Source organism: Tauraco erythrolophus, chromosome 7 (assembly GCF_009769465.1).
Source record: "Tauraco erythrolophus isolate bTauEry1 chromosome 7, bTauEry1.pri, whole genome shotgun sequence".
Taxonomy (NCBI): Eukaryota; Metazoa; Chordata; class Aves; order Musophagiformes; family Musophagidae; genus Tauraco; species Tauraco erythrolophus.
The window spans coordinates 26,951,328-26,968,912 of record NC_141471.1 but is presented as its reverse complement, the minus strand read 5'-3'; the positions used below and the strand labels follow the sequence as shown (position 1 = coordinate 26,968,912).

General features: G+C 37.5%; 1 protein-coding gene across 2 annotated transcripts in view; it reads right to left on the bottom strand.

The window, feature by feature from the left end:
* VPS50 (VPS50 subunit of EARP/GARPII complex) overlaps positions 1–17,585 on the bottom strand; it is a 92,909-nt gene that overhangs the window by 34,232 nt on the left and 41,092 nt on the right. For both annotated transcript variants that reach the window (XM_086614543.1, XM_086614544.1), the window contains exons 14-18: positions 11,593–11,690; positions 10,871–10,965; positions 10,098–10,196; positions 5,620–5,710; positions 3,898–4,074 (exon numbers count right to left, since the gene is read on the bottom strand). In XM_086614543.1, coding sequence (XP_086470669.1) covers positions 3,898–4,074; positions 5,620–5,710; positions 10,098–10,196; positions 10,871–10,965; positions 11,593–11,690 — 560 coding nt within the window. The remainder of the gene's footprint in view (positions 1–3,897; positions 4,075–5,619; positions 5,711–10,097; positions 10,197–10,870; positions 10,966–11,592; positions 11,691–17,585) is intronic.

The window sequence follows — 17,585 nt, the reverse complement described above, 5'->3', positions numbered from 1 at the left end:
AAAAAAAAAAGAATAGTTAGTTCTATATACTGTTCCTAAGTTCTCCAAATATCAGTACATTTAAGGTTAAAAAAAAACTATTTTACAATATGAATGCCTGTAAAGCTAACCTATATTTCACAAGAGAAATGCATAATAAATCACATCATTGGTATTTCACTTTTTCCATACAGAACATTCTGTCCCTCTGGTGTCAAAGGAAAGCCAAAATGCATTAGAGTTCTTCACCAAGCACAAAATCAGATTTTATCAATTTAAAATATATTAAGGTTTCACTAATAAAGAACACTAAATTGGCACACAATCTTGAAAGAAAGGACACGAAGTCAGCCTTGAAAGTCCCTGACAATGTGCAAACCTACCAAACGGGACACTGTCCAAAATTAAAGACAGGGAAACCACAACACGGACTTTGCTACACGTGTAACACATCAGCCTACTGGCAATTCATGGGATCAGGACTCCCTCTAGCCTGTGTCACCAAAACCACAGCCGGCCACTGCTGAACCGCTGAGGCAGCCACTCTCAGCCCCACCAGACAGTGATTTACTAGAACCTCATCTCCACTGAAGTGCTTGCAGCGACAGCAGCACCTACGTGCAAAGCACAAGGCAATCCTGTACTAACAAGCTAATGCTTACTGTCTTAAGTAGCTTCAGCTCTGGCTGGGATGAAGCCTCACACACCTTCAAAATATAGATAGCAGTGAACAGCAGGTATGAAAACAGTAACCTTTACATACAGAGACTTTTTCCAATGATGGGATGATTAGACAGTTGAATTCACTGACTCCCTCTGGTAATAAGGCAATAAAGACAACAGATAACATCCTGGATAACGATATCACTCTGTTGTAACAAAGGACATGGTTCTGGGTGGAGGTGGTTTCTTTGCCTTTCTCTCAGAATTCAGGAACAAAGGAAAACCATCCCACACATTCATGTTTTGTAACTCATGCAGGTTACAGCGTCCCAGTAAGACCTGCCCGACTGCAGTGTCTGTGCTAACCACTACCAGAAGCAGTATAGGATCACAGAGTCATTTAGGTTGAAAAAGACCTTTAAGATCATCAAGTCCAACCGTTAACGTAACATTGCCAAGTTCGCCACTAAACCATGTCCCTAAGCACCACATCTACAAGTCTTTTATATACATCCAGGGATGGTGCTCCACCACGTCCCTGGGCAGCCTGTTCCAATACTTGACAACCCTTTCAGTGAAGAAATTTTTCCTAATATCCAATCTAAACCTACCCTGGTGCAACTTGAGGCCATTTCCTCTTGTCCTATTGCATGCTACTTGGGAGAAGAGACATTTTAGCACCTCAATGTCTTTCATGTAGTGCGGGGCCCAAAACTGAACACAGTATTCAAAGTGTAGTCTCACCAGTGCCAGGATGCTATTGGCCTTCTTGGTCACCTGGGCACACTGCTGGCTCATATGCAGTCAGCTGTTGACTGACAGCCCCAGGTCCTTGTCCACCGGGCAGCTTTCCAGCCACGCTTCCCCAGGCCTGTAGTGCTGCATGAGGTTGTCGTGACCCAAATGCAGGACCCGACACTTACCCTTGTTGAAACTACTGTAAGAGAACCTCCACTGGTCTCGCATAACATGACAATTCCTGTGTAACTATCACTGCATGCAGAGCTTGTATTTCAAACACTGTATTTGTACGGAAAGCCAAAGTTTTTTTTTCTGCTTTTCAGCTCTATTACTTCCCTGAATAGGTTCATCATTGGAGAAAAGGGGGAAAAAAACCCACATAACTGAAGACAGAAGAAGGTATTACTGATCGCAGTCTGCTTGACAGCAGTATGATGCTTCAGCCTGGCAAAAGCCAACAAAACAGTATCTCCAACATGTGCATCAGCGTTTGCTACCTATTTTTTTCATCAAAAGATTTCATTATTATAGAAGCAAAACCTTAATGTAGAAGAAGTCGATGTCATTGAGCTAGGAGAAACAGATTCTGAAGGGTAAAATGTTAAAACTGGAAAGAATGAAGTCGCTCTGTTCTACATTGTGTGTAAAGTTTTCATATCTCATAAAAGTGTGCAGATACAAAGAAAAATTCCTCAACATATCGACAGTTAAGACGATTCTAGCCTTCTACAAGTGTAAGTATTCTACTTACAAGTCACTGCACAAAAATATGGGGATAGCGTACGCATTCATTCGCTAGCAGCAACCTAGAATCAGGGGAAATTGCAATCACATTCCAACAATTATTCTTTTTTGTTCTTGAGACATTATCCAGTCTCAGTAGCTCCAGTTAATATCATATTTGGAAAATAATTTCACATCTTCCTAATTATTCTCCATGCAAATGGCGGCAAAAAATATCCTGCAATATTTCAGATGTATTTCTGCACTCACAGTGCAGATCATAATGGCTCTATACATTTGTTACAGAGACAAACCTTCAGAAGAAAATTGGTTTGGGGAAAAAAAAAAAAACAACAACCAACACAAAAATCCCAAAGCTAAGTTAATTTTTTAGTCCTTTTTCTTCAGAAAAATCTTTTAAAAACCAAAATTACTCCCAAACTTATACAAAAGATCTGAATCAAACTCTTTGGTAAAGGCAGCTTTCATTCTGAAAACCTCAAAAGTACTATTGGTATCATCATTAATCCTGACTTCACTAAGAATCATTTTAGCAAATATCCATCAAATGGCTGCCCAGATTCCCCAAAAGCTTTGATTCAGAGTGGGTTTCAACAAAGTACCATGGAATTCTGCAGTTTTCAGCATGCCCTGCGGCGCATTCATCTTTACTTAGCACACTCATTTCGAGTCTACGTGTAAGTCTAACAGTGATAACCATGCAACTCTTCTCAGTTTACTGATATGAAAAGGCAGGAGCTATGTTCTGCTATATTACTTGAGAGGGGAAGAACTGCCACCAGGAAACTGGCTCTCCAGCACTTTCCTTTAAGCACAATGCAAAAATACTTTATGCAAACTGACTATGTTTTCTCTTCAAGTGACACAGTAGGAAAGAGACTGCAGCATCGTCCATAGGAGGACAGACACTGCAGCACCACACTCAGGTGTGTGAGATACAGATCAAGCTGCTTTGCAACTGAAGTTCCACAGGGAAAGCAAGAAAGATGAAGCTGAAAAACAGAAGGCCATTAGTGTTACAAGCTGGATTACTAACCTTAAAGAAAAAGCTAAACTCAACCTTATCACATCAAAAAGCCCAAGAAAACATTATTCATCAAAGGGATAAACAAAAGTAAAAGCTTTAACAAAAATACGCTAATATAGCGTTTAAGAGAATGGAACAAAGTTTTAAAGTAAACCATATTTGACCACGGCTAGATTTGGACAGAATTCTGAAAAAAAATACACAGTTATTCTTCAGTTTTATAGTAGATCCCACTGCAAAGCGAGTGTCCTGAGCATTTAAATTACAACTAAAAATTGCCTAACAGACAACAGATAACCATAGCAAATCACACAGGTGTGAATACAACAGAAGGAGCAACCCACAATGATTCTTTCCCAAGAAGCCAGAATCCAGTCCTAAAATGACAAAATTACTTCCACAAAGAAAGCTAACTTAAACTCCTGGAAAAATACTAATTTAAGTGGAACATGTTTTGCTAGCCTTCAGGAATGCTTGAATTCAGTGGAAAAAAGTACTGAGCCACTGCAAAACAACCTGAACTTTAAAGAGGATGCCTGGCTTCCTGGCAGTGTTAAGAGCAAAGCAACCTTGCTAATTAGAGGAGTAAAGCTGCTTGAGATTTTGCACAGTACTGCAGTCAACTGATCCTTGTACTAAGACATTTTGCCATCATTGATACACAAAATAAATCATTGTTTACTGAGAGTAAGATTTGCTTTTCCTTTTTTTTTTTTTTTTTTCTCCCCTGAAACACTCCATACCCCATTGGAAGCTAACACGTCTTCTGTCTCATCATCTTTGCTGTCGGCCTGAATTTCAAATGGGTTTCCTCCATTACAGTACTGCTCAAATAACGTTACTGTCGTTGAAATTGCTGAAGCAGGCTGCTTACTAGGTGACACAGATGGGGAACGTGACTGCTCCATGAACTTAAATTCCTATTAATAGAAATAAAGCACAATTTTAATCACCAACAAGACAGTTTCAGTATTATTATGACTCTAGTTCCATAAAAACAGAGCATAACAAACTTGTGCACAATTAACCTGATATGAAAACTTTTAGCCAAAGCTTACTGTTTATTTAAACATGCTTTTCATGCAGGCTTAGGTTAACCTTGAAATTGGAAATCTTATACTGCTCATCTTTTTAATTTTAGCAGTTTTTGGCTACAACATGCAATACATCTCCTGCATTCTTAAAGTATTTGCTGCCTAAAACTAGGTGAAAACTAAGTGGGTTTTTTATTTCACAGAAATTAGGAGATATAACAAGATCAAAACTCTACCCAAAAACGAAGTTTTCTTTACACAAGTTACTGAGCAATTTACTAAAGCTGAAATTTATTTCTTAATATTTTAATTTTAAAAAGTTCTTTTCAGACTTTATTACTTTCAAACTCATTACACATGAAGTTTCTGACGACTGGGTGAGACAGAGACTTTTGCAAATATAGGGACTGAGTAGGGCACACAAGCTATGATTTTAGACTTTTCTAAAAATCTTTACTTATCTCAGCTGACATATCATTTTTATCTTTTGAACTCTAGCTATTGATACTCATAAATGGCAAAATGTACATTATCATTTATCTAAAGGTTTAAAGATCAAAACGTATGCAATTAAAAGGACTACAATGTTAGATTTGTTTGTTTAAATGAATCATTTCCTTTGTGCCATTTTCTGCTGTTCCAGTCCCTTGAGTAGTATATATGGATTTATAATCCCATTTCTCTACTAAAAATATTATTTCTACTGCTACTGGATGCTACTGTGAGTCTTCCATCCTTTTTCCTCCCTGCTATTTCTGCCCCAGTAACCTCTTGCTTACTTTCACAGTTAACTCTACAGAGGCTACAAAATTATCTTTTGCTCGAGATTGCACAGGTATATCCATTTTTGCACTTTAGTGATTAGCTTAAATCATAGGCACCCATGTTTCATTTGGTGAAACAGGTGAAATTCACCCACCAAGTGCTAAGCTTCCCAAAAATTACTTTACAACAGCAGGTGAGCACACCAATTACTTGAATTCAGTTGGACTTTACCGTAAAAGAATTAACTTTTCTTTTTCCTTTCCAAATGAGCCAGTATGACCTATGTTTCCAGAAACAGACGCCAAAATTGGTACAAGCTAGTGACTACTTTTAGGTACTCATCTTCCAGCGTCTTACTCTCAGATAAATAATTTAGAAATGGAAAATTGACATATTAATAGCACATTAAAACATGAAAAATAAAGGTTAACATTATGCTTACAACTCTGGTATCTTCTGTAAACCTCTACCTGCCTGAAATAAGAACACTACTGGTTTAAAAGTGTTTGAATCATAAGTTTCCACTATCATGAAGTGAAATTTAAGGCATTTTAGCAGCCATTAAAAACATTTGCACAATAGTTAATGGATCTTACTACTTACAACACCTGGACTCTTAGCTATTAAAGTATTAATACATTTGTATGTGTTATTCGTAGAACGTACATGAAGCTGCAGAATACTAAAGCTTGATTTAACAGGACAAAGTTCCCAGGTCTCATTCTCCAAAAACATTCTTAATTCTTCAAGACGGGTTCTGAAATATAACAAATTAATATTCTTAACTGGCAGCAAATCAGAAAGAAAACAATTATTTAACTTATGCAGTGAAAAACACTTTCAAAAACTGTATACAAAGTCACACTTTAAAACAGATGCTTAACTCGTTCTTTCAACTGACAGACCACCTAAAAGTTGTGGCTACTAACAGTGTATGCTTTACAACACCTCTGGAGAAATTCTCAAAGAACGTCAATCTCAAACTTGGAAATAAATTTTTTTTTTAAAACCATTAGAAAATATAAAGGAACATCTATGATAATGCAGTAATACCGGACTTTTCTTCCTCTATGTAGAGAGCAATAAAACATACGCAAACACTCTACTAGCAGCACAACAGCTTCTGTCAGCCCACACAAGACAGATACTTCTTTCCAACACATTGAAGCAAACAGGTAGTTGTCCTGGTTTTAGCTGGGACAGAGTTAGCTCTTCTTTTTAGCAGCTAGAAGAGCTTCGTGTTTTGATTTTACTCAGAGGCTCGCTCTGAGAAGAATGTTGATAGCAAGCTGATGTTTGTAGTTGGAAGTGAAATTCCAAGGACTTTTCAGTGTGCCGTGTTCTGGCCGGAGTGCAGAAGCACAGCGGGATAAGGGGAGAGCATAGCCGGGACAAGGGGGACACGATTCCCCTTGCGATTTGTGGTTGAACTTAAGATTGAGGGCCAAACTGGCCAGTTAGTATTCCATATCATGCAGCGTCATGCCCAGTATAAAAGTGAGGGACAGCCGGGAAGAAGGGCTTTTTGTGCTTTGGCTCTTTCGCCGCTTCTGCGCTTTTGCTCTATTGCCTTTTTTCCTCTCTCTTCCAGTACTCCCACTCTCGGAGTACTCTCTCTCTCCCCCTCTCTATTTCGGGGCTTCGCGTTCGTCTGGGATTGCAGCTTCGGGATGAGACGGGCTTCGCATAAGAGGGGGTGGTGAGCATCTACCCTGTGTATTAAATCATCTGTATTAAATTGTTTTTATCTCAACCCACGGGTTTCCTGTTTATCCTTTAATTCTCTCCCTCATCCCTGGGGCTGGGGGAGGGTGAGTGAACGACTGTGTGGGGTTTGGTTGCCGGAGCGGCCTAACCCATGACAGTAGTAAAGGGAAGCGGAAAGAACTAATGTTCTACAGACATTCCAACTTTTCAGAGAACAAAATGTTAAATGGCTATTCATCTCCTAAGCTATATTTTTCTTCATAGCTCAACTTTATCATGGTACTAATACAGAAAAATTATTAGGGAAATGTAATCCAACCATTATATCTCTTCATTGTTTCTGTTATGTTCTTAATCATTAGAAAAGCCTCAGTTCAGCCATAAGCAGAAATAACTTTAATAAAGAAAATCTTTTTGCCACATAAGCAGGAACCTATATAGGAAAAGCCAGCAACGAGTGCTTACTGAGATCACATTGAGTATCTTTTCTTCTTAATATATGGTATAGTATTTTGCTTAACAAGTAGCAGTTGGTAAATTATGCACCAAGTTTCTAATTAGGCAGTAAACCACTCTAGAAATACCATTATTTCAATAACAAAGTATAATCCCCACTACAATTAAAATTTTCCTGCCTCAAGGAGATGAGCAATGTATCGAATTATGATTACAGTTTGCTGTGTCTATTTAAATTCACCAGTTAAAAGCAAATAGACTTCAAGTGCTATTTTCGAGGCACTGAGTACCTTTATCTTGCAGATCTTCTTGCAGTAAAGCCAACAGAAACAACAGATAGAGATGTTGTGAAAATCAGCGTTACAGACCAAAATTATTTGAGAGGAAAATTAAGGAGAAAGTCAAAAAAGCAAACATTTAAAAGCCACACAGCACCAATTCTTGTGTTATTTCAAAGCTGAAATCAAGGCACTGACAAAGTACTTGAACAAATGCTCTTCATTTTCACCAGCATACGGGCCTAGAAAGTGGCACACATGGAAGGTCTGATGCATTCGTTCTCTGAAAAGCTTTAGTGATCGGACACACCTATTTACAAACATATCAGAACAAAACTGCCTTCCATAAATTGCCTTACTGATGTTCTCTGCCAAAAGTCCATTCTAATTTTTCAAAATAATCAACTTTTACCCAAAAAAGGCTTCATGCATGCTCTAGTATTACACTGTTTTTCTACGCTTTTCGAATGACATGACCAGTTCCTTTGAACGCTTTCTGTATGTTGGCAGTTCTCTAAAACACCACACTTCCCAGGAGGCCACATATACCAAAGACTGACTACTGGACTCTGAGCATTTCAGTTCTATATAGCTTTTATGTACTAATGAATCCTTAAAAGCACTAGCTCTTCCCCCGCCCCCCCCCGCCAATTAAATACACAAGGGAAGTGAAAGCCACATTAGCTTGATCTGAAAAGGCAAGATGTTTAAAGCTTTTATATAAATCAAACTGAGGGATATAGCTGAGAGACTGAGTTTTTTATATTTTTCCTTCTGAGGATAGAAACATCAGTCAATTAATCTTCAAAATATCCACACAGCAAAAACATGTAAAAAGTACTAAAAGGTTCATATGACTCATAATTTGAGTCATATCAATAAGTACTTCCTTTTATTTTCACAAGAATTACAATAAACACTACCTTAATAAAAACCACAAATTATTTCAAAAAAATTATTATTTCTATACATATTCCATCAATGTTCCTTAACCTTTATTTTACTCAAATATAATTCAGAAAATTAGTCTCTGATTCTCTAAGCTGTTACATAGGTCCTTTAAACATAAGCAAAACCATAATGGTCAAAATTATATTTACTTAACCAAATAAGGTATTTTGTGGTAAGTCAGTGTAGTAAAAGACGGTTAGGTAGACCAAAACAGCTCTTCTGAGCTTACAGCTGCAAGCTTAGTTTCCAAATTAGTCCACAAAATTCAGTTTAAGGTTCAGGTGGCATGGCATGTTAATCTACTCATCTCCTGACAAGACATGCCCATGTGATTAAGGTTCAAGCTTTTCAGACAACTGAACTGAGGTCTTCATTAAATGTCCAGAAAGAAATCCTAGCTACAAACTACCAAAGCTGGAAGAAATTCCAAACCGCATTCTCATCTTCTGAATTTAGACATTGTCTCATGTTCTCCTGCCGTAATTTTCATACTTCATGGATTTTAGGCAGAAAATCTCAGACCAAATGGTTTGAATGTATTAGTTGTATGACAACTCCCGTACAACAGAGGACAACAGATCAAGATTCATAGATTCATAGATTTCTAGGTTGGAAAAGACCTTAGAGATCATCGAGTCCAACTGTCCCTAATCCCCATTAAACCATATCCCTAAGTAGATCATCCACCCTATTCTTAAACACATCCAGGGATGGGGACTCAACCACCTCCCTGGGCAGCCTATTCCAGTGGCTGACAACCCTTTCAGAGAAGAAATACTTCCTAACATCCAACCTGAATCTGCCCTGACTAAGCTTATACCCATTTCCTCTTGTTCTATCACCCATCACTAATGTAAAGAGCCCTTCCCCCACCTCCCCACCATCCCTTCTCAAGTATTTGTATGCCGTAATCAGGTCTCCCCTCAGCCTCCTCTTCTCCAGGCTAAAAAAAGACTGGGAAAGTAAGAGATTCTTAGAGCAAGAAATACTGCATTTCTTCTCATATCTTCCTAGCTTTTTACACCCAGAAAGAAGATAAATGCTAGGTAACTAGAATGAAAGAGTTGTCAACCATCCAAACCAAAACATATGAGAAATGAAGACAATTAAAACAAACAGATAAACAAGTCTTGAAGCTATCATAGCCATATATCACTTCTGAGGCCAGAGGCTGCCTGCACGTGATAGCATATATGACTGGTCTCAGATATGACAGTAGACTTGACTGAAACATAATTAGATACTGTCAATGAAAAAACTATGAAAACATGACTCAAAAGGATGGATTCAGTTCTAAACATCTAATTTGATATAAGATAAAATTGCATATTGAAAAAAACATTTCATAGCCTCACATGATCACCTTTTTTAAGTAATGGCATAGAAAAAGAAGTAACAATTTTGCTCATTAGCATGGACTTCAGAGACATTCATCCCCAGGATTCCAGGATACAGCTTAAGAGGCAGCCTGGAAAAACTACTGAAATTCTACACAAAAAGTTTGTCACCTTTATCTGGCTTGCCTGCTGCAGAACTAGAGTTTTTTGCAACCACAGCTGAAGCAAAGGCTTCTTCACCCTCTCACCTTCTTAAGGGTTCAGAGCCCTATTCTCATCATGAAACATATTCCACCATCTGTCAACCCTAATACAGGAAAATTATGCAGTGGAATTCCTTTGGAAAGCATTTAAAGTTAAACTCAACAAAAATAACTGTCATTAGATTCATCCACTGTACGTATAGTAGTCTTACCTGTGGTATGTTTTGAAATAGTTAACACTTTGTTTTCTGATAGATTCTTGCAAAACTTCAGATTTACTGCCACAAAATTCTTCTCCAACTTGCATCAGCCTATAACAATAAAATAAAGTTTAGAAGCATTTATTGATTTATTAATAGTGCTGTTCCAACTTGAATTACAAGCCTCAACCATTACCATGAGAGTACATGTATCTCCACAAAAGCAGAGCAGCAACGTTAGGTTGCAAACACTTCACTCATTCTACAGAAGTCCATGTCTCATTTCCCTCCAAATCCTATCATAACATCCCATACATATAGAGACAAAGAGCCATAAGCAAAATAAATGTCTTTTTGAGATCCCATTACACAGGGCAAGCTGAACAGCCCACAATCTGAACGCATCATTTTATTACCAAAACAGAAGGATATAATACTGCACAGCTTAGCAGTACCACAGTGTTTTACTGCTCTTGACTGAGAGTCCCTTTAAAAGCTTTTAGAAACATCTAAATTGTCGGATCTGCACATCTGAAATCTTAAAGGTTGACAATACTGAAATCATATTGCACTTAAGCACCACTTGAGCAGCAAAGCAATTTATGCTACCTCTCCCAAGTACATCCTCATAAACGCCCGCATAAAGAAGCGCTCTTCAAACTATCAGCAGATACGAACAAAGTTGGCATCAGAATGTAAATATCAGCCTTAATGAACTGTGCTGTCTTATCAGAGTTCAAGTTTGTGCACATGTATTAAGTGGTCTTGTGACCACATCAGTATACCTGCTGATAACATCAAGTACAAATATGAAGTCGTCATATTTGAAGTTAGACAAATCTGTTCCCAGAAGATATGTTTTCACTTTCAGTTGAACATCCTACAAAACACAAAGAAGTTTTTGTATACTTAATAGGCTAAAGACAAAAAGGCGAAGGCTCAGATGCCTTGGTCATCAGCACTTTTTGGTTTGTTTGCACTTATAACTTATTTTTGAGATTTATAGTAGAACTCCATTTTCTGTAACTCGAATGATTTCTCATTGGCTTTCTAAAATAATATTATAACCAGCTTCTTCAACACTCTATAACACAAGGCCAAACCTAGATGCTTTACTATCACTGCAAAAAGAGCTCCGGATTACAATTCAGCCATGTGAAAGGTTTACAGCTTTTTCAAACTTATCTAGCAATCAGATCAGCAATACTGTGAAACCAGCCAGGTTCACAAGACTTCAGGTTCTCCATAGCTGTGGTTATATCAGAAACATAAAGCAGTATGATTGTGCTAACAGAAAAAAGCATATGAGAAGAAAATAGATTGTGGGCAGCACATAGGTTGGGAGAAGTGGAATCAGGTTGAAAGTCATGTTACTATATTTTGATATCTTAAGAGTTTGTAAGCATAGTGACCAAGTAGTAACTGAGCCATGGAAATTATATTTCCATGGTTTTGATATATTTAGATCAAAATGAATCACTTAAACAAAACAAAAAAAACACCATACCTGCCATATTCGTGAAAGTCCATGTTCCAATTTCTTTTTTACATAGCTGCGGTCAAAACTGTTCTCTTCAGTTCCAATCATGTTGCTGCCATCTGAAACTGAAGGTGAAAGGAACTGTAGTTATTTCCAAAAGCCTTGAAACGTATCCTAGTTTTCTACCCATAATGAAACTTCTGCCTTAGCAATTATCATATTATCTATTATGCAAATTCCACTGCTCTAAACTTTTGAAAGGAAATGAATAAAGCATATACAAATATTATATGCTAATGCAGACCAGGAGAGCTTCTGATTGCTTTTATGTAAGCAAGATACCCCATTCAGTAAAAATCAAAAAAAAAAAAAAGAGTAACAGATATTGATATTTCAAATAGAAAAGATAATAGAGTTGAATGCTGAAGTGAGCACTGCTTATCCTCTACAAAAAGATTCTCTAAGATACATTACCCTTGTAGACAAGAATCATAAACTTAAATTTCAGAAACAAGATTTTTAACTTCCTGGCCCAGCAAATTCTGTCTGCAACTCTGCGGAAAAATACTGAAACTTCTTCCATGAACTACGCAAACAACATAGATGCTCTTTTCCTTTTTTTGCCTCTCATACTAATCTATGCTTATGCAGGAAATACTGTCAATCATATAATTAGGCGTCTTTCATTCTTCTAAATTATTTTATTTAGTTCTAAAACCTTAATTCCCACAGCACTGAATCACCTTCCAAAAAAAGCACTGTAATGCATGGTAAACTTCTCCTGCATGTGGTCTTCTCTCTTCCCATGGAGGAAATATATTTCATTTCCATTTGAAAAAAAAGAGAAGGTAATATTTTATATGTATTTTGAGAGCATACAATTGTGGTTACACTTGCAGTCTGTGATGGCCCAGTGTCATGCAGTCTGCTTCACAGCTTATGACTGACCACAGGAAACCTCTGTTTTTGCCAGACTATACATAAAAAATTCCTCCATGATAAGAAAACTCTGCTATTCCTGACAAGGAGAAAGACTATGCATGTCCTTTAAAGCCCAAACTATTACGTGATTTGACATGAAAGATAAAAATTCACATAAAATATTACACTGGAATATTACGATGTGTACAGCCCTTCTCCCACCCCATCATTCAAGAGGCTGCAAACACAGAATTAAGATTGCCTGCAGTACTCTGGCATTGCCATGCAGCTCAGACCTGTCTTTCCATCTTTTCTGCAACCTCCAGCTAGTTTTCAGTATTTAAAATATTCAGTCCCTTGTTCCTGGCCCAGCCGGTCTCATCTCTCTATTTCCACATACAGGATCCCAACTCAAAACCATTCCTGATTCCAGCATTTCCTATCAAAAATCTCCACACAGCCCCAAGCCATCTTTTTGCACACACATCAGGCAGTCTCATCCCTGTCACCTAGGCTTCATAGCAATAGCAGTACAAAGCCCAGATCCCAGAGGAACCCAGAGATGGAACTGGGGAAAAAAAAAAAAAAAAACAAACAACAAAACAAAAACAAACCCAAAAGTTTCTTATGGTATTGTGGGAAAGACAGTCTCTATCTATATTTTGAGGCTACCTGCAGAGCAACAGGACATGTCTAACAGACTAGGTCAGGTCTAACGTTTTTGACTCAGATTACATTCTTGAAAGATGGACTCTTTTTTAACCTCGCAACTTCACGACCAGGTAGATACATCACTGGTATAATACGAACAGGAAGGTAAAGGAAGGAGCAGGACGTTTAACAGCTCCTGAACAACTGGCAATAGTGTCTCAGCCAGCCCTAACTTCTGGAACACGTTATCTGGGGGGGAACTTCAGCAAGGAATTTGGATGTAATCCAAGGCCATGGACCAAACTGCCCCAGTGGGATTACATGCAAATTCCAGCCAGGCTGTGAAGCACGTTCAACTGTTAAACTGTGGGATACTGCCAGACGGCTCAGGTGCAGCTCCAGGAGCTTTTCAATCATGAGCTGAACTTACCAATGCTGGGGCAGGATTTTACATGGTCATTCAAAACTAGCACGGACACAAACACCACCTGTGTGCTGAATCCCCATCACAACAACGTTCTTTAGATGGTAATGTGCTACCAGGACCACAGTGAGAGCTAATTCTGACTGACCTTTGCACTTCTTACCAGGCTTCATAGTTTTTTCCAGAAAGCGTCCTGGCTTAATTTCACTTTCCTCAGACAGAGTAGCCATTCTTTGTGTTTAATTTTGCTGTCTACTGAAGAAGATTTCAGAACCATCTGTCCTCCATGTGCCAGTGCTAAGAATTTTTTTGTCAGCAGCAGAAGTACTCTTTCCAAGTCAAGCCTTGCCCTGAATCCAGACCACACAGTCTAGATGAATATCATGTAAATACCATGAGCACCTTACTAACGAGCCCAGTAAGGAATGGAAGGCCAGGTACAAGACTTTAATCAGCCTTTTCAGATGTGTGCAGAACAGACCTCTGCAGCATTGTCTGGACTACTGCATACTTAAGAGGAGGAAGCAAAGAGTCATCCACTGAACAAGAATGGCTACGACAGGTGCTACGACGGGTATCACTGATAATTCAATTAAACCAAAATACAAAACAGCACAGCAGGGTCTGACCATGTTCTGACCATATTTTCTTCAGATCATGTGGTGCTCGCTGTCAAGTGAGTGGAGTTTCCTTCTGCAACAATCACTAATCCTATTTAGCAGTGTCTCATACTCCCAGTCCTAAGCCAGACTCTCTGTAAGTAGAAGAGCATGACATGCACCTTCCTCCTCCCCATCAACCATCTGTCTTCTGCTTTGAAATTTTTCAGAGTATGTTTCTCTGAACAAGAACTATTTGCATTTCCCATGTAAACAAAAAAAAAAAATTAATTCTAAGTATATGTATTACCTACTAGGTGAATGCTTATACAATACATAAGCATAATAGGAAAAACAAAGATACAAAACATTCAACACCCGTAGCTCCAATTAAATTAAGCAAATGTGGAGAATATGGTTACTCAGAAGGATGCTGGCCTTGCTTAATATCTTACAAGTGGAGATATTTGGTGTGTCTGGACATTTTATTAAATTATTACCTTTATCAAGCACTGAGGGAGCTTCATCTGCAAGCTAGGGATTGTGATAGTGAACATATAAACATTACCAAGAAGAATCTCCAAGTTAAGTTAAAATGAGTCTGCCCATGAGGTTAGGCCTCAAGAATACAGAACCACTACAAGGCTATATGCAGCCAGAATGTAAAAAGCTCTGTTACTTCCAATTGAGTAACTCCTCCTCACAATTAAAAACATAGTAAAATATATTCTGGAATTTGGTCTTATATTAGGGATAGATATTCTTTTCGTCCAAGGCTGCAAAGCTGTGTTCAACTCTTTCCTGTTCAAAGTCATTGAGACTGCTTTTGCAGGTAGACTGAGAATTTACCCTAACTACTCAAAATGAGAAGATAAAAGCCTGCTTGATGTGAAAACGAGACTCAAACATAATTCCGTACTATATCTACTGTTGCAGGGCACTGAAAGAAATTTTTCCTTATGAAAGAAAAACCATAAAATAAATATTAGCCACTGCATACATACATTATAATTTTAATTATTAAATTATAATTTAGTAACTGTACCTAAATATGCTCCTCTTCTTCTGAAAACAGTAATTCTGACAAATGCATTTTCAAAAGTGATTTACCATGGAAGATTAAACAAAACGTAAACAGAAAGAATAACCCAACTAGAAAACACTAAGTAGATTTATCCTTTCTCTGACTATACGAGTAAACAAGACCAGCTACCTTAGTTACAGCACGCTCTTCAGCAGTTTCGGCAATCTCCTCTCTTCTATGCTTCTGCAGAGCGAAGCCAAGCCTGAACGAGGCAGCATCTTTGACAAGGACCTTGACAAGGACCACAGCCCTTGTCCTCACGAACTGCCATTTATGAAGGAACAGTTGGACAGTCATATGGATGCTATTGTTCAATAAATATCCATGCAATGTTCTCTCTGGCAATCTTCTGGTGCTCCTGGTTTATAACCAGTCATGCTAAGAGGTCTTGCTTCCAGTCTTTTAATGAACTGTACAGCAGCTAATTTCACATATGGCAACATAATAATTTAGGATAATTTCCTTGAAAATCACGGATTGGACAAAGGTCCATAGGCATTTACACTTTTTGCTTTGAAGAATTTGGAACAGGTAGCAGAATATATAAATATTTATAATTTCACATAAAAATAAGAATCAGAAGCATCCTTTTTTCTAGGTGCCTGACTTAAATACAGTACTTCTTCAGGTTTCTCAGTATATCTCCAAAAATCAGTAAAGGCAGTGTTCAGTCATAACAAAAGGTTTTTGTTTAATTCTCGCTAGGCAGAGGGGAAGAGGAAAAAAAGAAAAAAGGGAAGAAAAATCAATCAAATCACTGTCCTCCAGCTTCATTCTTTGAATGCCAAGCAGGTCTTGCACACAATTTACGCGGTATGATAAATGGAATATTTTGAAAATTAAAATGGTTGAAATTAAATTTACATCTTACAAAATTTTCTTCTTGCTTTTCATTGAATCTATTACAGCTACTACAATTGTTACCAAATTTTACAACTAGGATTATGCTTGTGAAATCAGGAGTTTAAATGCTATAGTGATCATTTTAATGCTCAGTTTCGGTTCTTCCGTTAAATTAGTGTCTCAGGAATACATGTGAATTACATCAATGTCACAGTAAATTTTATGGTATGTGAAAATCCAGCTGAACCAGACAGGGCCTTGCACAAACCAACACGACTTTGAAGTTCACTTTGCTTTGAGCAGGGAAGACAAAATGACCTGCACAGGTCCCTTTAAAACTACTTTTTCCTTTGAATCTGTACTACAAACACAAACATTGCTTTGACCGTGACCAACAGCGCAATGGAAAATCTTCCAGTAAGCAGTTTATTTTCAGGGATGAAAACCTCTATCACAGAAATTTGCTGTTTACTATACAAACTATAAAAATCACAGAATAATTATCAGTTCATTAAATGTGACACAGAACTCATTTCATGCTATGGAGCTCATACTTTTAGTTGACTAAATTTATCTTCGGTATGATGAAACAAGTCCTACATATGAACACTTAATTCTATCTTTCCAACAGTATTTTAGAGCAATGAGTTAAGTGTTACTATTGATGATTCATAGAACTGTCAATATCATACATTTCACTATGATTTACTGCTACTCTGTTGTAACATTTGAGCAAACTAAATCTCATTAGTATTTCCTATTTCATGAAAGGTACTAAAACATGTCTCATGCTTTAAAAATTTTTAGGATTGTATTTATACATAGAGATAATTGTCTGTTTCCATTCAGTTTATTCCTAGCAAGAATTTTTTAATTGATCTTAAAAAAAGTATCCCCAAAGACCACTCCACACTATAACTGGAGGAACAACTACAAATTCTGAACCTAATTCTAGGGGAAAAAAAAAAAAAAAATTCTCCAAGAGTCTCTCCTATAAACATTCCAAACAAAAAAAAAAAACTGTCATGAAAGTATTTTCTATTCCATTTTGCTCTTCAGTCTCAAACTAGACAAATTTGCAGAACACAAATAAGCAGAATATTTAACAATATAAAGCAGACACACCTCTTTCCTCAGAAATGCAGAAGGCCAACTATTTACAAGTTAGGAAAAGTACATTTTAACATCTGTAACAGGCATTAATAAACACAAATACGTGACACATGATCCAGATGAAGTGCAACCTCCTTTCCATAATCCATGCAGGACTTCTTTTGGATAAGATTTGTTATTAAAATAGAAAGAGCTATGTAATTCATGTCTTCTAAGTCAAGTTTCTCACTTCTACAGCTGGGTTTGTGCCCTAAGATCGGGAGCCCTTTGATCCAAGTTAAGGTACTTTGTACGACTGCCGACATTAACTGGCACAACAAGAGAAAAATACTGGGACAGCTTTGAGTTTTTAAAATGATAAAAGCCAGATACACATGCAACAGTT